A 22,946-nucleotide genomic window follows, 5' to 3' on the forward strand; every position below is an offset into this window, starting at 1 on the left:
ATTGTAATCCTTGTAACAGTGTTATGATAACAAATCATTTGATAGTGACTTAGAATGGTGACCATTCAAACACATAAGCAAGTCGCCGCCGTGGACGCGCTTGTGAGTGCTTTTGAAAGTCGACATCTAGGTGAGCCAGGTAAGTAAAATCTTTAGTTGCGAGCAACACTACGGATATTTTTCTAGAGTCACTGCTTGGATGTGCAGGGAACGTATTCCGCAGTTGCGACGCAACTGTTCTTACTAGCAAGGATGTAGATAGATTCAATGTGAAGAGTTAGTATTTTAACTCACCTTATTTCGTAAGTGCGAATTCAAGATACAAGTATTGTCAGCTTAACATCGCGGAAATATTGAAACGATAATTTCTCCGATTTTGGACTTGTTGCTTCTACCCAAAAAACTGTGACCACCCAGTTGGCGCCGTCTCAGGACCTCTGAGTTTGATATGAGTTATGACCTACGGGAGTCAGGTGGAAGGGGTATTATCATTATGCACTATTAGCAGCGCAACTCTAGCAAACAGTGGTCCGCTATCATAATGGTTATCAAGGTTAGCTTTGATGTGGTCTTCTTCTCTGACGCTGTTTTTGTAAATCACCAGTGTTAGACCACACGTCTCTTTGCTGTCTAGTTTTTTTTTTTCAGACTTTGTTGCTTGCGACACCTCTCCTTTTAGTTCGCTAAAATTATATGCCCCTACCGCTCTGGACAACGATAAAAACTGAGCATCAGAATTGCACCTTTGTGGTTCTGTCTCCACTTCTGACTTACTGAGACTCTCTAGAAGACTGCTAGTAAAACCGTACCTGACTGTGCGTATATGCGTTGCCTAAGATGGTTCAGCAAATTGCGCGGTTATCCCAGTATTCAAGATTTGTGGACTTACGATCATAGTGATTATTCTGAGCTGCCGTAGGAACACAAGCATGTGTTCAAGGAATCAGTAATAAAAATAATGTGATACATCACTTGTAATATATCATTAAAATATGTATAGCAATTCATAATGATTTTTGAGACTACGGAAAGCAAAGGTCTCTGTGTTCCTAAACGTCAGTTTTCTAATTTTGTGAAAAGGGGGTGACTTACAAAGGTAGTACTATGAAAGCTATTCATTGTCTTTCATTAGGCAGCAGGATTTATCAGACAGCTATGCTCACGAATTACCAGAAAGATTGATTTTCATAAAATCTAGTCAATAACAGTTTTTTTTTAGTGAAAGCGAGTAGCAGTCTTTTTTTTTTAGTGAAAGCGAAAGATCCGCGTTTCGCAAGCGTTTTCACACGAACAGTCGATGCTCTACGTACGTCATCTTCGATTCATAATGTGGACGCTCTAGTTGAACTGCTTATCAAATGTAGAATGGTTAGTGGAAAATGTCTCGTTTTTCACTGAATGAAAAATGAAGCCTAGTACTGGATTGTTGTGTATCTCAGCCACTGTGGTGGAGGTATAGACGGGTCAAAACGATCGGAAGCTAGATTTAGTTGTGGCATGCGGTGGAGCCAGAGGTTGCGATCGAGAATGGGCCGTTGTGAACTTCACAGATACATGATGAGAGATGATTTAATCGAACCTCGATGGCAATCGCTCGCTCTGCTGCAACCGTACCACGCCTCAAATCATTTCGACTCTACTATATCTTCCATTTGTCTTTGCTGTCCGACGACAATTCGCACGTACTCATACAAGCACGTGAATAAGTGCGTGAAACGTTTGCAGTTGGAAAGCGCATCCACTGGCATGGAGCCTTCGTATATCAAAGTATAAGAATATCTAAGCAGCGCGGTGAAGGTAAACATGCGAACTGTTTAAAACAATGAGTGATTACAACCATGTTCCTCAAACATGTACACTCAGACGAAGTGTTTACGAGAGGAATGGTCGCTAGTTTCAGTCATTCGACATAAATTCAGGTACAACATATATAACATATTCGACATAAATTCAGGTGCTGGACTCCACTCGTTTCCGAGTGTAGTCCAGCAGCCTTTTCTATTCTTCGATAATCCCCATTCTGGAATGGGGTGAGATATGGTTGGTAGTGCAGTTGAGTCTACTGATCACAGATAACACTTTTGTTTGCGTCTCCTCCACTATGCTATATCGAATTCCGCAGGATGACTCTGATTTTGAGCCAGAGCACAAACACATGTTGACTTGCTATGTAGACTATTTCAGGTTTTGGACACGAAAACAGTATCCACTATCCTCGAATATATATATATATATATATATATATCGCCTTTTTCAGTGTAGAGCACACTGGTCACGTTTGTGAATAAAAAATGGTTAGCGCCTGACCGTAACTCGCACGTTTCAAGAATCCGTGGTGTTTCTCCAGTAGGTTGTAATGAGAAGGTTCCAGTAGGATTTCCTTTTGATCTTTTCGATCACAAGACTTGGCGAAGCAATATAGTCGCTAAAAGTTATCAATTATGGCTCTCTTCGCAATTCTTCCTGTATTTTGTCCTATCTGTAATTCCAAACTTCCCGCAACATCTTTCTGCAGCTGGTGCTCACCAGCAAGCGCTTGATGTTTGACGTATTCAAATTAAGCTTCAGCTTTTCTTTTTTCAAGCAATGGTTTTCAAGAGAAGTCTAAGTTTAGATTTTGGGGCTTCGAGCTTCGGCCCGTTCAGGCTCATAACCTTCGAGAAGTAGGTCGTAGTCTTTGTTTTCTTGAGGGAGGAGGGTCCACTTTCGTGCGCAACAACAAACGACGTGATCTTTTATGTAATTGGATAAAAAGTTCCGATCGAGATGGGTTCCTCGCTCAGCTTCAATCGAGCAGAGATATTGAAGGTCCCATGGCGCCACTTCGGGAGCGCCTGTTTACGCGCTAAGCTTCAGGTCGTTTCTACCCGACTCTACAATGATTTTTCTTTATGAAGAGAGAATTTACGAAAGAGCTGTGGCAGTCATTGGCCCACATAAATGCGACAGTCGGAGCCTTTGCTCCGATCCCCTTCACTTTTGGACGGTTGGCGAAGGGATCCTCATCACTTCAGCATCCCATGAGCTAGACCCCCTTCATCTGAGGAAGGTCCGCCTCCTCTCTACCACACCTATGTTGGTCCATCTAGGCGATTGCCGCCTTCATTTCGAACTCCTACTACAAATGTTCTGATCTTGTTGTCCTTTTTTATGTCCCTTCCTCATTTGGCTGTGACATATCCGACAAAGAACCTACTGAAAAACTTCTGTTCACACGTACGTTTTCCCGACACATAGAATGGGTCCCAGTTCAGTTTTATGAGTAGCTGAAGTTGATGAGCAGTGATGGTGAGTTCGATGCTTGTGGTTTTTCTGGCGGAGATGGTAGAAGCGGATGTCCAGACGAGGAGATAGGATTTCGTAAGACTTGATGAGATTTATGAGAGATAAACAGACAATGGCACATTTAGACGATTGCGCAACAAAACGAGCACTCCCTACATTCTATGACGGAGTACCAACTTTTGCTAATGACGACGATACTGTCATTAAGACTACTCTACTTCTGCTCTCAGCCTCCTGAATTGCAGTCGTGTGAATTCTGATGCGCAGTGCAGTTTCGAGAAGAGCACATAGGTCGTCTGTTTGCTGGGACAGAAGAGTACGTAGGTAGGTTTGTGGGGCAATGTTATCGCGTTGTAGTGGCAGAATCTGAACATTCCTTAAAGAGACTTGCATCCGCTATGCAGCTTCGCTCTAAAATCAAAGACCTGAAGCGCAATCTGGAATATGTTTCACCGCATTCCGATTTAGTCTAGGACAGCAGAACCAAGTTAAGCAACTGAAACATGCCATATTTTATAACGGTCGGCTTGTACACATATGTATAGTGTGGTTTCGTGAATCGAATTATATGCACACTTGATGTGTTATTTTAATAAGCTTGTGAAGTTTTCAAAATTTGTTGAAGAAGTTAAACCTTTCAGATGCATGTGTTCTACACTAGCTCTGGTCGGGAACGAGCTGAAGCAAGAGAATGTGTTCAGAAATCCCCATATTTTAGTCGACGTTCAGCCAGCCGAGGAAAGCTTAAGGCTACAGGTGTCTATGAGTTCTTCGAAATACTAGATTGAGACTCTATACAGCGTTCACAACTTTGGAAAAATGGCGATGGCGGACAGAAGTCGAGCACTTTCACTTTTCTGCCTTCGCTCTGATTTTGATTTTCCTTTGGTTAAATCTAGTAGGTTTAATCGGAGGTGATTTTCAAAAATGTAATTATGTTTAACGCATGGCATGTGGGACACCATTAATGTCGGAGAATACCACCTCAAAAACACTTTGTGAGGAGTTATCAGATTTTTAGTGATATAATATTGATCAGTTGGCTTGCCAGTATTTACAGTAACTCTACGAATACTCTCTAAAAAAATTTAAAAAAAAAACTTCTTTGGAACATTATAGAACGATACAGTCGGACAACTGACGCAGGGAAAACTATCCGTGACCTTAAAAAAAAAACTAAGAAAAGAAAAGAGAAAAGAAGAAAACTATCGAGTGACACGCACGACGTATTCAAAAAAAAAAAACGCTCAGTCGTGCATGTTTTAGAAATGCAAAAATTGCGGAAAGAAAATCAGAAATTTTAGATCTACTGGAAATATCAACGGCAAAATTTTGGTAATTTCTCAGCTCTTGTGTTGTTTGAATTATAATACTTTTTCCTTCTATTGCCTCATATCATGTTATCATGTTACCTCTCTTATCCTGTTTTACACTTTCTTAACAAGTTTCTTTGTTTTAGGCATGATTAAAAAGCAGCAGGCTCCTCCAAATTTGGTAGAGTTAGTTAACAACACCGTTTCTTTGGGCGCAGGGAAGAAAAACTTGCTCTCCGTTATATTGTTCACTACTAAAATTTGTCAACATTGCTTTCGAGAGGTAGAAAGTCATCGTGAAGATTCCTAGAAGTGGCAGACCAAAGAAAACCACTGAAAATATTGATATCATCGAATTTCTTGGTATGGTAGCAATCCACATCTAAGCAGGAGATGTTCAAAGAGGCTTTGTTTCGAAGATTCCCATGTGCCTCCCAGTCGTTCACGTGCTGGCGGAGTTTGATAGAAAAGCATAGAAGAAACCGTTGGTTTCCGCTGAGAATATAATGACTCGAGTAGCATTTGCAAAAGCTGCACTTCTATTGAACGGAACAGGATTCACTCACCGCAGGACTTTGATATTTAAGGTTGAATCTAGCGTTGACTGTTCATAGAGCAGAAGTCTGGCCATCATTTCCAAACAACATAAACTTCAACTAATAACTGAATAGCATATGTGTCCAATACTTCTCCGTTTACTGCAAATGTGACTTCTGCAATTGTTGGTCGGGCCATCCCATTCGTTCACGGAAACCAGCTGTACTTGTTCTTCTACTAAACAGTCGGTCAACAAGTGAAGAACATTGGACGGTCCTGGGAAAAACACGGTAATCTTTGAAAGTTTAGCTAAATCTTTTCGAATATCGACTGGTTAATAACTATTAAATACTCGGTTAATACAATCGTTTAATGGAAGTGTGATTTTTATAAATCCTGCTATCCAATCCTTTAAGAATCTTGATAATAATTCTTTCAGTAGATATCCTCTTTCAACACTTCTAGGGATCGTCATAGTAACTTCCTACTTTTTAAAACGGTGACAAATTCTAGTGACACTACTTGGATGAACGCCATAACGGACAACAACTTTCTTTTGTACGCAAAGAAAAGTCTTTGACTTCCACCTTTTGCATATTTAGACAAACCTGCGGTCTTCTACCCATACGTAAAACAAAGAAGTTTGGCAAGAAAGTGTAGAACATGATAAAAGGGAAAGCAAAGGTAATGCAAACAATACAAAAGTTGGAAACTTATCAGTGAACTTATCAGTACTACTTTCAATAGCTGGAACTGCACGTTCTCTCCGTGCAATTTTCGTCTTCTTTAAGAATTGCACTTTTTGCATCACTTTTGATGCAAAACTTTTGTACGCCATTATATATTCTTCCTGTCCTCTCATTGAATCTTCCTTTAACGGAAAGCAATTGATGTTTCCACTCATCCGTTGGCGTTCTAAACTTGTTCAGTGCCGTCTGGTTGTTGGTAACATTCAAGTTGCCTACTTTCTCGTGAGCCGTGTAGCTGTGAAAATGTTTGACGAGTTGATCATCACGTTAATTGTTTTTGTGGTGCCTTGCGAGTAGCTCACCAACGAAGGAAACTGAACCCTGTTGATTCTGATGACATGAGTTCGCTGGTAATTTTGTAGCTCCCTCCCCTACTAACTAGGAGCATTTTCTGCGAAGGGATGTGGTACATTTCACTAAGGTTCTCTACGCCGCACAATTCCTATGCCCAGCGAAGTAAGAAGACTTTTTGGCTTTGACTTTCATGGTAGCCTTAGTCGTTATGATAAACCCATGTTTCTTCCGCTATTCGTCCCGTTATTAACTGCGGTCCTCTTTTTGTTCCGTTTTTTTCTGCAGCGTTATTATTGGTGACTTCGACGCTTGAGATTAACTTTTTGAGAAGCCAGATTTTTTTTTTGTCGGTGACGCATGCGTTTCTATATATACTCTTACTCGCAATTCTGTTTTTAGATACCGCTAAAACGGTTAGTAACAACTACCACGTGCACTCCTCCGTGAATTCGCAGCAGGCTACTCCTCTTCATAATAGCACTACTTCATTCACTCCAATTTCCGCGAAGAACCTTCTATTCGGGTATTTATGTCCTTTCTTTTTTACACTCTTAGGCGATGTGATTCATTATAAAATATACGCGAATTGTGAAAGGTGGTACTTCTGTTTTCAGCCCAACGTGTGTCTACGTTATTGTGACATATCCTGCTTATAAAGAATATTTGGCTACATATTTATATTTCTGTTTAATCTTCACGAACACATCTTTATAGAAAGTGATTCCCTTTGACGGCTTTTTACTAATATTTAAGGTCGTCTCAGTCTGAGTTTTCTGCTTATGGCTCTTCTTCATATCCTAGCAATGAATCTCTACGAGTGCTTCGCATAGAACGGTCTAAATCGAACCGAACTTCTCTCGACATGCGGATGGGAATGACATCAAGTTGGTATTTCTACAAATCATACCTTGCAGTAATGTGTATATATGTTACAAACTCCTCGCCACTTCTCCACAAAGCTTATCTGTTGTCATTCTATAAAGTAAATTAATGAGCCTGAGCGCAGGTATATTTGATATAAGATTAGTCTTTTACGCTTTTGGGTATGATTTGAGTGCTAAAGAACGTTACATAAAAGATGTCAATGTCATTTTGTAAGGATGCGGAAACATAGTCATCTATCGTTTTATCGAACTTTTGAAAAAGAATTAAAGACTACATGAATTAAAGTGTCTCCCAGATATCTATTCTACCGGGTAAATAGAGTGGATTTTTTTGGATGTTTTACTCTACCAGTTGAAAATGTTATGAGCGCTACGATTTCTTTTAAACCTGTTTTACTTGCCCGCAAAAAAAAAAGTTTAAGTGGAGTTATGACGTTTTGATTTGGTAGTGTACTTGATATTATTTCTGATTTCTCATAAAACTGATTATATTTTCGCCCGTCAGTAGTTCTTCGGTCAATGTTATCAGTCTTTCCAAAACGTAATTCTAATAGGTCTCCTGTTTCACTATTTGAAGGCGCATTCGGGGAGATTTTCGATGTTAGATTCTCTCCACTAATAAATAGGGTTCATGATGTAGTTTGCGAACATCACTACGGCAGCGCCAGACGTTTTCTACAAATCCAGAAGGTGAGTAAGAACAAAACTCAGAGTGATTTGTTCACCCTATCAAACGACTCCTTACTAGTGGTGAAATCCAGGTGAAGCCTTCCGTCACGATATTTAATCACTTGTAAGGCACGACAGCCAAGCAGTTTGACTTTACTGTCAAGCACAAAATTTTGGCAATTGAAATGCAAATTTCTGCTGAAAAAGCTGCAGCAGTTTAGTTCCAATCTATCACCTGTACTAGCAGTCCTCCCGTTGGTTTTTGATTTAATCGGAACGCATTAAAGATGCACTACAAAATTGCCGGTGTTGAGAACTAGAATTAGGGGTTTATTTATGTTTTCCTGTTATGCCAACGAGGTTCAGGTGAAACTTTATTATTGGTCTGACGTTCTGACAAACTCGTCTTCATCAGAGGCCTAAAAATGGTTCGAGGTCCTTGGTCCCGTCAAATTCCTACTCTCTCCTTGCCAAGCCTCAATATTGTTCTATGTACACCACGCAAGATCTTCAAAAGGAAAACTGTTCAGTCTCACTGACTAGTGGGGCTGGTGAGCCACCGCGTTCTTATAGATTGTCGCCAAGGCGAATGAGATCTACGCACTATGCTTACTTATGTCTGGATAACGTTAAGAAACTGCATGTAGGACAATCTTATAGCTCAGTGTTACGAACGGCATGAAGTGATTGGTAATTGATAAGCATTCATTTTTATTATTCATGGCTGGATTCCTGACGGAAATCCAGAATACTTTTAATGCTTTCCTAGCAGATATTTCTTTCTCGTTCGCTAATATTGTCCACTTAATTCAAACTAATTTCTATCATGGTTTTCGTGCAACCTCTAGTCACATAAATACACTTCCCAATGCCGAGGTTTCAAGAAGAAAGGACTTAGATAGATTTAGGGGCGTTGTTCGTGATGTCACTCACTTCCCCTTATCATCTAAAAAGGTTGTGTGAGAAACGGACTTTTCTCACCAAATCGCCCCACTAAGCGCCTAGTAACGAGCTACGAGTGAGAGCAGGCATACGTGACACGTTTGCCACAGCGAACAATCAAGGGGCTATTGACACTGTCTCTCCCTTCGCCGGTAGACGCGGCACGTAGTGCACCTAATTTCGCATCGAACACATCGCTCACAGCTCTGATTCAAAGGTTGTCATTGAAACGCATCACGTATCCAGCACGCCTTATCTCATTTTTCCCCCTAACACCCCCGGTTCGTTTTTTCGATGAAGCGTTCAGTAACGTTCATCGCATTCTCCTCTAGTTTAAAAATTTACACCCCACCTTTCTGGGGAGTAGATAAAAGCAAGAACTGTGCTATTGAAGATGTGAACTCGCCAAATGCTTTACACCTTCTACTACACCCTAGATGCTCTCCTGTGCTTCAGAGCCGCTCGTTTCTGTCAGTCTAGCTCGAGGGTCAGATCATTCATCATGTTCATTTCACGAGTCGAATGTGGCTATCCTTGGTTGCGCTTCGGCAACGCTAGAGGTTATGAGAATGATGTCATTTTCTTGGTGTAGCTGTCAACCATCAGCTTTCACTTTCGAATGTAATCCCTTTCTAAGTGTGACATTCTCGACTAATGCACTGAATACGTTGTTGAGATTGTATCACTCTTTCGAGCCCCGCTCTACATGCCGATGTAGTTGTGCTTGTCTCAGCTGTATCAAGGACCTTCTTCAAAGGCAGAATATCCTCCCAGACAAGTCTGGTACAAAAATAATCGACCCCGGGTGAATGAAAGGCTTGGTTAGCACTAGGGCGGATTCCAACCTCCGATCAATTGTGCAGGCAGGAGAGCATTTTACCGACTGCGCTACACCCGCCCAAAATTATGATAACAACATTAATTATAAGTATAAAGTCACCTTTTTGACTATAGTCTAGTGGAACTATAGTCTAGTGGTTAAGCAAGTTTAGTACTGAAATTCTTCACCTGACCGCATGCCCAGATCACCACACGTAAGGAAATGTCTATCTTCCCTCTTGGAGGGGAATATTTTGAAGAATAAGCAACGAAGACAGTGGAAAGAATATTTTGAGACCAAATATTCTTTGCTTACAAGCCCTCTCTCATTCTGTTACAATAACCATAATCTATATCGCAACCAACGAGTTGCTACGTTGTCGCTGAGGAGCGGGTGAGGATGTGTACTAATTTCCAGTCTAGATGTATTAATCTCAGCAAACAACGAACTGGCTACTGCCACGTGTTGATAGATCAACAAAAATGTAACTCCTGTTATTTTTTATTCTTTTTCTGAACTTCTAATTGTTTTCATACAATATTGTGGAGAAGGTTTAGCCTGGCGAGGAAGCACCATTCCGGCTCTTATCGTATTGTTCTAAGCGAGAATTGACCTTTGCTATATAGTCTGATGATGACTGATGATGGTATATATATATATATATATATATATATCTTTGAGAATCGTTTATGTTTAATTAATATTTGACCCCAAAAATTGCAGCGCGTCCTGAATAGTTAAAGCAGTTTATCCGCTTGATACCCGCAATCGCACATTCTGAGCTATTCTAATTGGACACGCATAGCTACGCTCCTGGCAAGTGTAGGTCCGTATACTAGCCTAATGATAAGAATATCTAGCTTCAAATACACCAAAACCACAGGTTACGCTCGGCTGAATAGTTTAGACCAAACTATTACAAGATGAGATAGTTTCTCTTTGAGTAGACAACACCCTAACGTGCTTGACTGAACACTTCCTGCTGCATTGATAATGACTCGAAAGTCCATTAATTGCTGTGTAAATGAGAAAATCGCGTATTCCACGCACGAATTAAGGTGTTTCTGCAAGGTCGTTATGCCTGGAACTATGTGGAGCACTGGTTGGTTTGGAGGGATCGTACTTTCGCATCGATGCCAATGGTTACATGCGCATAATTGAGTCCTGCTCTCTGTCGCAGGTTGTTTCCTTTATTTAGGATCTTTGGTTGCGTCGTTACACCTTCAGATTTCAGTCGCAAAAATCCGTGGTTGAAAGTGTGCTAAATTTAGCTCATTTGTACGTTGATATTGTACGTTTTCACGCGCAATGCTCTGATGACCCTTTCTTGCAGGTAATATTTAAGAGCTGTTTAGTGAAAAAAATACAGTATGTTATGAATAGAACTTTTTCTTGAAAATTTTTTGATGGATTCAACGCGATTGGATTAATTTTCTGCATGCTCTGTACTTCGAGGGCGGTTTCGAGTGAAGTATAATGCGTGAGCAGTAGAACACTCATATTTATTTTGTCAGCTTTCCTCATTAAAAGGGCTTTCTGTTGATATTTTCTCTCTTCTACTCTCTCAAAAATAAATGTCCAACATGTTCCCATCTTTTCATAATAAAGGGAGGCCTACGACGATTGTAAATATGACATTATTTTACCTTTCTTTCAGCAGATATTTTATTCGAGATACTGAAGTTGTTATGATCAACTTATTTAGGCATTCTTGTTATCATCACAAGATATCATTGAAGAGTATATTCACGGCATAAGAGAAATACCAACCAGCGTAAGTCATACACTGAAGATTCCTCTAGTTCAGCACAAGTTCACATCACACTTTATACTAAATTTTTTTTTTGGTTCATTTACAGTGTCGTCCACTACATCTAGTCCGTGTTGCTTCTACTGTAGAGCTCTGGAGAGATCGCCTGATTGAATTGCATCGTCTGCATAGTCTTCGCCATGAATTTGGAAGTATTTTATTGGAACTAATGTCCACCTTGTACAGTTCTGTATCGGAAAATTTGTACGACTTTTTCTTCTCTTCGTTTTGCGCAATATATTTACAGCTAACCATGGTCAATAGAATGAAATGGTTAATAGACAACCGCGAGTACCGCTCGAGTATTAGAAACTAAGAAAAATTACGGTATCTGAGAGAACTCCTCTAATTTGAATTTCGATTCTACCTATGAGTCACGGGGCTCGATTACGTTCTGGACTCCCTGAAATATTCGCTATATGGTTTTGTTTCATATTGCTATCAGTTTCGCAATCTAGCGGCACGTACAATCTTCAAAGCGCCTGATGCGGCGCATCCTAGGCCAAGCCTCATTGTTAGAAAAATGTACGCGTAAATTAAAAGAGGGGTCACGATTGGGGATGTTTCACCAAAGACCGTCGCTTTATTTTAAAGAAAGTATGTTTCTGAAACTGCTATGCCCTCGGTAAAAAACGGTCCAATAAGAGAAAAGTACTTAGAGAGTAAACAAATAGTGCACAACAAGGTTCATAAAATGGGTGAGGGCGAAAAAACTTTTGTTTTTGTTTGAATTCTATACTATGACTAAGGAAAATTGAGAGGAAAGAGCAAACGAATGAATAAAAATAAGATATGGCGAAAATATTGTCATGTGTCGGAAATAGTCGATCAGCCGATCTAATTAAACTGGTGACCTAATTGTACAAAACTACCTTACAGTTGTGCAAATGAGAGCTTTTGCAATCACTGCGTCATGCATTCGGCATCAAAAGGAAGAATAATTGATCTGTTAAGTCGTTATTGAACAACAAACAGGTTCAGCACATAAATTTAGAAACAGAGGTGTAAATTTCACAAGTTACAACAATGTAACAAAAGAATGGAGAATCAGTTATCTCTGAATATTTTCAACCCGTAAAAATTTTTCTCGAGTTCAGTGTTGTTGACCGAATGATGGACAGCTGTTGTGGAGTACTTTGTCGTTTGATATCTCGATTGATGAGCGGTGCTGAAACAGGACAAGATGAAAAAGTGAGATTTAACATTTACTTCCTGTAATCATGTTCACGAATTGTGTTTGTTCATGGCGCGGCTCTGTAAGCGCCAATATTCACAATTATCGTCAAAATACTCCTCTAGTTTTCATGCCAAAGAGTACGTCTATATCTATATGATATATCAAAAGCAAGCTAAGAATTTGGAGAAGACGATGTTGTACCCAGTTGTTTTCGATTTCGCCGGATTTTGACGAGTTTTTTTCTTGGTCGATTGGTGAGACGCAGGACAAGACTCATTTCTAGGTTTTTCAATAAGTGCTTGATGCTGTTGATCAGCTTAGGTTGTTTCGGCACGCCAGCCCCTTTACACCATGCCCTCCAAAATTCCTCAAAAGTTCCTATCATAGCCACGGAAAATCCTCATGAGACGTCCTCATTTGGGCTTGTCGGCTTTCTGTGCCTCCGTTCGGGCCATAATCTTCTTTCTCCTGTAGTTGATTCCACACTTCACTTCTGTAAGGCCCAATTGATTGTGGAGATGGTGCATCCACACTTGTTGGCAGCTTGACGCTGAGAAATGCCGCGTCGATTGTTGAACTCAAGGAGGTAAGGAGCCTCCTTGAGTTCCTTGCTGCCTAAATAGCTGATTCCGCCTACCTACCGACGTTCATACGCTGCATCACCGGCGCATTGAAAAAGATCCTGATGTTCATTAATAATCATAAACACTTTTTTTAGATACGCTAGACATAGCTCCCAAATTACTAAATTGTTTTGGGAAATCAAACTCATTCTTTTCCTGGAAACCTTGAAGAGAAGTATAGTGATGTGAGGTGATCTCAAATTTATGACCATGCCAGAGGTGAGTATGAGGAAAAATAGTAGAAAGTTGGAAAAATATGGGTGGAAAAGAGTCGCCTGAGAGAACGACCTTCTGTATCTCTTCTCTTTTAAGAAAACTTCGTTTGGATAGATTTCTAAACTTCCTGAGGGTAATATCTAGACAACATTCGCTCTTTGTCACGTTCATTTTCTGTCTACATTACCTTGTTTAGGCTCGTAATTTGCAGGTCATCTCACTGTTGATATTTGATTCAGTAATTTCGGCAACTCCCACCGTATATTTTTTCATATTCTCTTGTGACTGTGTGGTTTTCTGGATGTCATGCTAGGAGAACATTAGAGTGGTTGTCTGTGTCTCCAGCCTTTTTACAGCTCCTCCAGTGACTGGAATTTATCGTTTGGGAAGATTACTAATTAAAAATGACTCAAGAGCAGTGTTGAAATCATTTGAATCAGTTAGTTTTTTTTTTTCTATGAAGGAAATCATTGAAGATATTTAACAGGCAGGATTAGTGGAATATAATCGGTGTCATTCTCTGGCCAGTGTCTTCAAGCTAATGCCTGCTGATCGAGTCGACATCAAGCGCGTGTTGTCGTGCAACAAGAATACGGCGTACTGTCTCGTCTAGCAGCGTTCAACTGAGCCTTGTAGATTTCGAAAGTCACGGTTCCATTGCCAATGATAAGGTTCTGCCAAGACATCTTGTGTACGGCATAGAAGCAACAGAGCAAACACTGCCAGTGGCGCTTCTCAGTTGTTGGTGGTGGTTTTTCTAGTGGCTTCGAGGTCTAACGAGTAGTTGATGTTGACCACCGGATCTCGAATGACCCAGCTTCCTTTCCGAATACCACTTGTACAAAATCGCAGTTGACTTCTGGAGGATACAGCGATCAATTGAATTAGATTTGTCGGAAACAAGGACCAAAATTGGCGAGATACCCGATACTAAAGAAATATATCCCCAACCGAATACATAACTCGTACATTATTTCTAATTGAGTTGAGAAAAATCCGTGAAGAAATAGGTGTTAGGAGTGTAAAAAGAAGCGTTTTTGACTACTTGTCGATCATTTTGGTCTCATATGAGAGGAGATCGAACTAACTGAGAAATGGAGAAACTGGAACTAGAGTAGAAAATTAAAGAGCAGGTAGAATTATCGTGGTGAGTAATTGGAAACCTCACGCTCATTGGGCGGTACCGGCGCACAGGTTACTCTGTTTCATGGATACCTAAGTATAAGTAGTTGAGCATTGTTGTGTAAAAAATGAATGCCTACCAACATCAAACCGAAGAAAATTTGTTGTCGGTTCTTCTTCAGATCTTTGTCATAACTATGGACCCTTTAATTCCCTAGTAGTTGAAGAAAAGTTTAGCAAAATATTTACGGCGTTAGCGGACGCTTTTGAAGCGACGGGCTTTTCAACAACCTAACTGATTGTAAGTGCGCGCATCACTGCAGTCAGTGTATGGCTTCGAGCCTGAGGGTGGTGTTGCGCAAAGGCTCATCACACAGTAGTCAAATAACAACTATTAAGTCTGTCAGCTACACATAGGAAATCACCCTGTAGATCGTTCGTTTTCGAACAAATTGTGTGTACGTTTCAGGAAACTTTTGCTCAACGCTCAATTAAGGGATGCCACTTTTCCTTAATACCATCATTTCTTCCTGCATGGATTGCAAACTATGTGTGTTTAACATACTTTCGGACCTTTTAGTGTACCAAATAATAGATGATGATGTTTGCAGATAATCAAGATCGAGAAGTCGTGGAATACAATGGACTTTAGGAAAAACATTGAAAATCTTGATAAAGCCAGGAACATAGTTGCCACACAGTTAGACTCGAGGGCTTTTTATGTAATACGTAGGTTTTATTTCTACATCTATACGTTCGACTTTCAATAAACCTCGGCATAGTTGAATGTAGTATCGAGTTTGATAAGCTGTACACGAGGTTGTTAAATAAATTTATTGGGTAACGTTTCGGCTATATAGCCTTCTTCAGAGACTTCAGAGAGTAGAACAACTAATGGACAAATGTTTTGACTTGTTGAACCGACAGTCCGAACACATAAAACCTGCTAGGGAGAAACCACAGGGCAACTAGCCTTCTTTTTTGAACATCCAGGTTGGCATATCAAACGGTACGTACCAAACGAAATGGTATCGTAAGCCCAGTAATAAAAACATCTTGGTTCACTTTCTTTCCGCTCATCCATTTCCTATGAAGAAAGCTGTGCTTAGCAACATGTTCCGCACGGCAAGAACCGTTTGTAGTGGACCTGAGGAGAGAAAGGAATCATTGACTTTAGTTCACGAAATTGCTATTTCGAATGGTTATGAAATCCGAACGTCTGAAACTAGACGATACCGAAGTGAACGAGCACGGCAATTGGAAAACCCCACCACAGATAAGATACCTCTCTGCTTTCCTTACATCTCCGATGAAATGAGCGCTGCCATTAGGCGGTGTCTGAGGAGAGCAGACTTGGATAGCTCCGTTTCGGTCGTTGAAATACAACCGAACAATTTGAAACGTCAGCTACTTCGGAATCGTTTGTACGATACCATCTGTACAACACCGAACTGTATTATTTGTCCCACAGGTAGACCAGGAGACTGCTTGAGATCCGGGGTAATCTACCTGATTTCATGCACGAACTGTGACGAGTATATCGGTGAAACTGCACGACCGCTGTATGTCTGCATCAAAGAGCACTTGAACGGCAAGAATAGGTTACGAGAATGGACACCTTTAGATGCCCATAAAACACAAAGACACGACGGAGACGATTTTGAAATTACGGTCCAAATCTTAGCGCGCGAATCTAAAACGTTGGCTCGAAAATCGCTGGAGGCATTTTGAATCGAATCCAAAAACCCTAAAATGAACCGCAATGGCGAATGTCTGTCGATAACACGGGAACTCGCGCCATATCTCGAATGGTTCTTCCGATCCGGATGTGACATTCGAACCATTCGCCCTCTTGATCGACCAGTCGGCGGTCCATGCTAGGCGTCTCCGATCTAAGGTGTGAGTAGTCGCTAAATTGGTGATTGAAAGTAGACGTGGAGTTTATCAGTTTAGTTGTGGAGAGGTTGGTCGTTTAAATTGTAGATTGAATCGCCCTTTTCAGGCTCTGAAGAAGGCGATATAGCCGAAACGTTAGTCAATAAATTTATTTAACAACCTCGTGTACAGCTTATCAAACTCGATACTGTATTCAGTAGTTGTTCCGCATTGCACCTCCAGTGGATTTTGGCCATAGGATTTGTGCGCATTTCTCCTCTGTGGTAGGGTGTTGAGAGATATCCATATTGATATTGTTGTACTGTTATGGAAGGTTTCTGTTTTGACGATAGTTATAACATAGTAAATAATTTTCTCTTCCTTTCTTTCCGGCCAGAACAGTATATAATTTCCTTTTTTCTTGGGACTCTTTTCCCATTCATTGTTCTAATAAAGTTATATCATTACTAACAAGTAGAAAATCAACAAGACCATGCTCTTGTATAAGAATGGGGATTCATACGACATCAGTAACTTGCCCAATCTTCTTAATGTCTGTGATCGAAAAGCTCTTCGCAAGAGTAATATTAAACAGGATTGGAAGAACATTAGATGAAAGACAGCCATGCGAGCAAGCAGTGTTTCGAAAGAGATTCAGAACATTTGACTACATTCACACTGTTTTCACAAACTCAGCGAGCTATCACGAGAGTACAAGATACCGCTCTGTCTCACCTTCATCGATTTGAAGAAGGCCTTCGACTCAATTGAGACGGAAGCGGTCATGTAAGCCTTCAACAGTCAATAAATAAACATACTTCGAGAGTAGTACAACAACTTCACGACTGGAATTTCGCCATTCTACATTAATATCATCATCGATGTGAAGAGAGGAGTCAGGCAGGATGATACAATCTCACCCAAAATATTCACAGCCACCTTCGAGAACGCAATGTGAAAGCTGGAATGGGACGACATGGGAGTGAAGGTTGATGGTCGTCTGCGACCGTCAACCTTCACTCCCATGTCACTACACCGTCTGCTCTCTGCTGATGATATCGTTCTGACAACATTTAGCATCAGCCAAGGGGAATGAGTGCTGACCGAATTTGGCGAAAAATGTGGATGCATCGGTCTTCAGCTGAATCTGCAAAAGACGATGTTCATGTAGCGAATGGGCCTTAAGATTCATTCAGCGACATTCACGCTCAACGGGACGAACATATACGAATACATCAGCTACGTTTACCTGAGTCGGGAAATAAACATTAATAACCACCTGACCTCCGAGCTGGACAAGAAATGAGCTTGGGAAGCATATAAGAGCAACGAAGATGTAGTGAAGAAGGTGAACAACATTCGCCTCCGGGCTCACATATTCAACACCACCGTTTTTTCTGTGTTGGCATACGTTTGCAAGTGAAAGAGGAGATTCGAAGTTCAATCCTACATCAGCGATCGAAGATCATAGCCCTGCCGCATATTTCAAGGAGAGTAAAGTTAGGTGAACAGGACTTATTATCCGTATCAACGACAATCGCTAGATTAGAGCTAAGAGCGACTGGATAGTTCGCGACATCAAACTTTGCATGAGAAGCCGATCCGATGGTAAAGCTTCACAAACTCTTTCAAGGAAAGATATGATGCGATATGATGCTCTCGATAGAAACGAAGACACTAGACAACCACTGCGCGCGATCGGAAGTAGAAGCATTATCAGTATGTAAGTATTAAGTTGAAATATTATTGGTGCCCACTCGAGCAATCGAAGAAAAATACAGCGCCGGTGATAGAGACAAAAATTAGTTGGATATCTCTACTTCTTTGCAGTTTTATTGAATATTTGCAAAACAGAAACTTCTAGATTTTTGAGTTCACTTTTAAGATTAGGACCAATAACTGTACATCTTTTGGGTGTCTTCATGATGCTCTCTGAAAGATTAAAGCTCTTGCGGGCGAAATACCAGGTCCAGATGAATTTACCCGTTCTAGCAGCTGCGCACCCCTACTGTAAATATCTTTCCTGGATCTTTGACTCTCTTCACGTTTTGTATGTACGTAACAGGAGATGTTTATTGCTTTGTTGCGAATGTCTCTACACTTCGATACAGCTTTCTCAGCTTTTTTCTGAGCGAATAAAGATTAAAACTCCACACTCAACTCCTGTGCCTGGTCGCTTCAACGTATTCTTCTTCGCTTACATAACCACTTCTTCTTCACATTTGCATAGTTTTGAATTATGACTTATTTTCATCCTCTCATTTCAGATGATCGTTACAAACTGGAGCGTGTTGTAAAGGAGGTGTGCAGACTCGTTTGCGGTAGCGTAGTCCGCTGCTTTATAGTAGAACATCACATAATTGATCACTTCGATGCAGCGCGTTCTTTCCTTCTTCTTCACGATCCTATTTTCTCTATTGTGCTTTACCAGAAGTTTTGGTATGGAATACAAGATTTGAATTTCTATAAACTTTCACTATAAGTAACTCTTTATTTAGTGAGTGCACATATGGCATGCGTAGTAAGTTGTCGCAACGAGATGCTAACAATGCACTTATCGCAGCAGCAGCGTTGTCTCCTGCTATTCGTCGTTTTCCGTTCCGCGTTAAGCTGGATACACTTTCATCGGTAACGTGTTACTAATTCGTTTTTGGATTTTTGATCATTGAACGTTTACGTTTCTGTGCTCTGAAGTTACGTCGTCGTTCATTTCTACCAAGTTATCTACGGCAGCAACTGCACTTTTTTGTTAGTCATCGAAAACTCTAGCAAGGTTCATAAAGAAGGACAAATGGAAAATATCTGTCTTTTTAAGTCTGATTGTGTTTCGCACCAAACAATTGTTCAGCTGTTATGGAACAGCTAAAGGGTTTCCATTTTTCCTTTTTTGAAAGTTCTTTAAAAGTGTTGTTTGACTACTCTTGTTTTTTGAATGTAAATTTAATCTTTATCGCAGCCTGAACAAAGTAGAGATTGCAGCTATCTCCTGAACGTAGTTGCAGGAATGCAAAAGATATTGAGCATTAGTATGAATAGCTACCATGTAAACTGAGTAAACTAGTAGAGATCTTCTCCAAAGAAGCTAGCTTAGATTTTTTCATAAATCAATGAGATCAGAATTTTTTTAGAAGACTTTATTCATAAATCTTAGGCTACCGATTCGCCCAACACCTCTTCTCGTCTGCAATTTGTACAACCGCTTCGTCCATTTTATCATCCAGATGAACCAGTTCTGCAAATTTTTAAGGAGACCGACAGAAGGTGAGCTAAGTTACACATTTTATGTATGTGCTACAACGACTACAATTATTTAGATATGAATCTTTGTTTCAATTTCTATGGCCTGTGGAAATGTGCTTACTTATGATATCGGAGAATGCCTGTTCCATAGGGCAATTGTCAGCACGAAAGCAAAAAGGATTAAATAATGGCACGTCATTAGTTTAGAAAAGGGCTCAATCTGCTTCTGTATTTCACTTCAGGAAGCTCTTTTCTACGTCTTATCTCGAGCTTATTGGCCTGCATTGAACGGACTTTGCTCCGATTGCGTATGTACACTGTTGAAATGGTATGTCACATTTGAATTGGTCCGTTTGCCCAACTTCTTTTCTGATTCTGAGAACATTTCCTCTTATTCGTCCCCAAGTTTATTGCAGACGAATCATTGGTTCAAAAGGCTGCGATGTGATGTAGATGAGGCAATAGATTTAGACGCTATTGTAGACGCTCACAGCAGATATTTGGACGGTTTGAGCGCATCATTGTTCTTGACAAATGATACTGAGGTATTTCTGCTGTTCAGCTGATTCCGTTAATTTGCAGCTTTTTTTTGTATCTCAGAAAATATTATTATACATCTGACGAAACATCTTACTTTAGTTTTGAAATTTATTTCAACAGCTGTTGCGAACTGGGATGCAGCTAGTTTCATCTGGGAATTTCGAATATTGGGTTCCCACAAGTATTAGGTAGGGTTCAAGACGTAAATGTTAGGTGTCACAGCGAAAACACAAAACATCTTCCACAAATTTAAAGAAAGAAAGACAAGCAATGTTCGATGCGGCGGAGCTAGCGGTTGGGGTCGAGATGGGACCATCGTGAACTGCAGCGATGAGTGGTGCTATCAGGGTTCCTCTCACCCTTCCCCCTCTCCCGATCCTAACCGCTTCGAGTAATCCGATTTCGCAACTGCACCGTGCTTCGTGTCGTTTTGACCCGACTCACCAATGAAACGTGTTGTTCCATTGACCGAGTTCCATTGATTTTAAGAAATATATTGATAGTATACAATGCCACTTTACTTACTTAGTTACGTTACTTTTTCCCTCCTTTCGATGCGTCCACCTATCGTACTTATGATCCAGTTAACTTATCAGTTTACTAACTGTTTGTATTTACCACATTGTTTGTATTGCTTGTAATTACCAATCATTGTAAAAGTGTAGTGCATGATGTTTTCTCAAAATTACAACAACATAGGTTTGATGATAAGTACCTGAACATACCTATTCTTCTGCATACAATTATGGCAAGTATTAGGCTAGTTTAAAAGTTTTGTCGTTCCACAACCACAAACTTCAAATTATCAAAAATAGGCTCAAACACACTTTCATTAATCAAAATCAGAACTATTGCGAACAGCATATTTTTGCCTACTAAAAATATTGAAAATGTTAAAAATTTGATCCTTTCAAAATCTGTCTCGAGTTGACGAACTCTTGGAAGCCGTATTCGTATATTGTCGGATTAGTTGAGGAAGTGTTTTCTTTGCAAAAAATTCATACAAATGCTTGAAGAAGTGGTGGTCGGTTGAAGGCAGGACAAGTGAATATGGAGGGTGAGGGAATGCTTCGTACTTTCATAGCGCGTACGAATTTTGAACGCGTACGAATTTTGAAGCATTGGCTGTGCTAGGTGTGATAGGGCGCTGAAACACCCCTCTTTGGACCCTTCTTAGGACCCTTCTTACATGTAACAATCTGGTGTACAAATCCGTTACTATTGCGTAGAAGTGCAGACGACACCGCTTAGAAGCGATGTTTTTCCTGTTCTTAGTCAGCTTATGGAGTATCCACTTATCGCTACTCAGCACTTATTTGAGGGTACGCTTTGATGAAGGTTCTCAGCTAGTCATTGTCAACTTTTGGTGGCCGACCATTACTATCCTCATCGTCAACGTTATCGTATCCACGCGGGACTTTTTTTTAAAGCATCTCTGTGCTTTACGTTGGTTAGAAGTTCCGCAGCCAAATGCTCTGTTGATATCGTCACTTACCTCCATTGTAATATGATTCATTTTGTATTTATTAAGAGTGGATCGGGAAATGCACATTAAAACAATGCATAGCATTAGCATGTCTGTTGAAGAATGAATGTCATATTTAGAAGGTCAACTATGGAGACACCATGAAACTTCCGCACCTACCTAATAGAATTCTAGTAAAACTTTGGTCGTAGTAAGGGGCAAAAATCGACTCACACCGCAGGGAACGCTTTTCTTTGAAAGCTTACCCTATACCTGGAAGTAATAGGCTCCTAAGAAATCTCATGAGCAGGAACGCCCATCTAAGACAGCTTCGGGCACTGATAACATTTTTCTTGCTTTAGTACTACTGTGAACAATTCATCCGTGCTCACAAGACATTTACAGAGAATCCAATACGTATTCAAAAAGATCGATAAGTTTTGAAGATGTTGTACTTTTCACCTCGTAACCTCTTCTTATATTACGTTCCTCACCATCTGGAACCTAGGTCGTTACTCCTTTACGACCGCTTGCAAAGGACAAGAAAAGCTGCCCATAATGAGAAAATGTGGAATTGCTCGAGGCCCTATTACCAACTAGCTAGGTAAACCTTTGTCAAACAGAATCTCTTCTCACCTATTTGTCAACTTCTTCAAGTTATACTATATAAATTTGGAAGGACAGAGCTTAATATGTCGCTTCTGCAACGGTGCTCAACCATCCAAAACGACAGGCATTTTCGTTGTAAGCATATACGAAAACATTTGCATCGCTGCCCTTTACGTTAATTGTTGCTATTCATGATTTTCAGTTATGGACGCAGTGAAGTCCTAAAATCCGTCTTAGAAGAACTCTAACTATGCACATGAAAAATGAGGGAGAAATCCCATTCGTTCAAGCTGAAGTTTTTGAGGAGACGTCCTGATATCGGTAGAGACTACAAATCTTTCAGGAAGGTATTGCGAAAGACATCAATTCTACGCAATTAAAAAAGGAATTTTTCTTAATAACACGACATGAAGAGTCTTAGCCGTCTATATTTGCACAAAACGTAGCAAAGTGGAAGTATTTTTGTTGTTATGGTTCAGGAAATATATGGGCTCATCACTTCGATACTTCAAATATCACATGATCTATCACTAAAATGCAGTGAGTTTCTCACGAAGGTGGAATCAAAGGAACCTACCGTGTGGAATGATTTGACTGATCTCGCGGTTATTCGAGCCAAACTACAGGTACCTATCTTATGATATTTCTCTTATCTTAGCGAAATGCGTACTTCTTTCTTACAGGCAATAATCCCTGGTCTTATCATACGTGTGCAAGATCTCAGGAAGTGTCAGAACAACTCTGCGTTTGCCATTCTACTTGGAATTGTGGATTAA

The 22,946-nt window shown here is 40.3% G+C and overlaps 1 protein-coding gene across 2 annotated transcripts; it reads left to right on the plus strand.

The window, feature by feature from the left end:
• Positions 1-54: 54 nt before the first annotated feature.
• RB195_010009 (uncharacterized protein) lies at positions 55-22,946 on the plus strand (the record flags this gene model as incomplete). 2 transcript variants are annotated; one of them, XM_064190811.1, is made up of 21 exons in its annotated part: positions 55-139; positions 187-276; positions 1,250-1,368; positions 3,927-4,041; positions 6,578-6,701; positions 6,932-7,062; positions 10,552-10,673; positions 10,728-10,826; positions 11,199-11,267; positions 11,353-11,507; positions 12,401-12,494; positions 14,911-14,991; positions 15,053-15,170; positions 18,584-18,755; positions 18,815-18,944; positions 19,468-19,577; positions 19,631-19,750; positions 19,803-19,884; positions 19,973-20,101; positions 22,650-22,796; positions 22,854-22,946. In XM_064190811.1, the coding sequence occupies 21 exons, from the start codon at positions 55-57 to the stop codon at positions 22,944-22,946; spliced, it is 2,385 nt and encodes a 794-aa protein (XP_064048394.1). The 2 variants fall into 2 exon arrangements, with proteins under 2 accessions (XP_064048394.1, XP_064048395.1); XM_064190812.1 differs by having other exon boundaries at positions 55-130.

The sequence above is a fragment of the Necator americanus genome, chromosome III (assembly GCF_031761385.1).
Source record: "Necator americanus strain Aroian chromosome III, whole genome shotgun sequence".
NCBI lineage: Eukaryota > Metazoa > Nematoda > Chromadorea > Rhabditida > Ancylostomatidae > Necator > Necator americanus.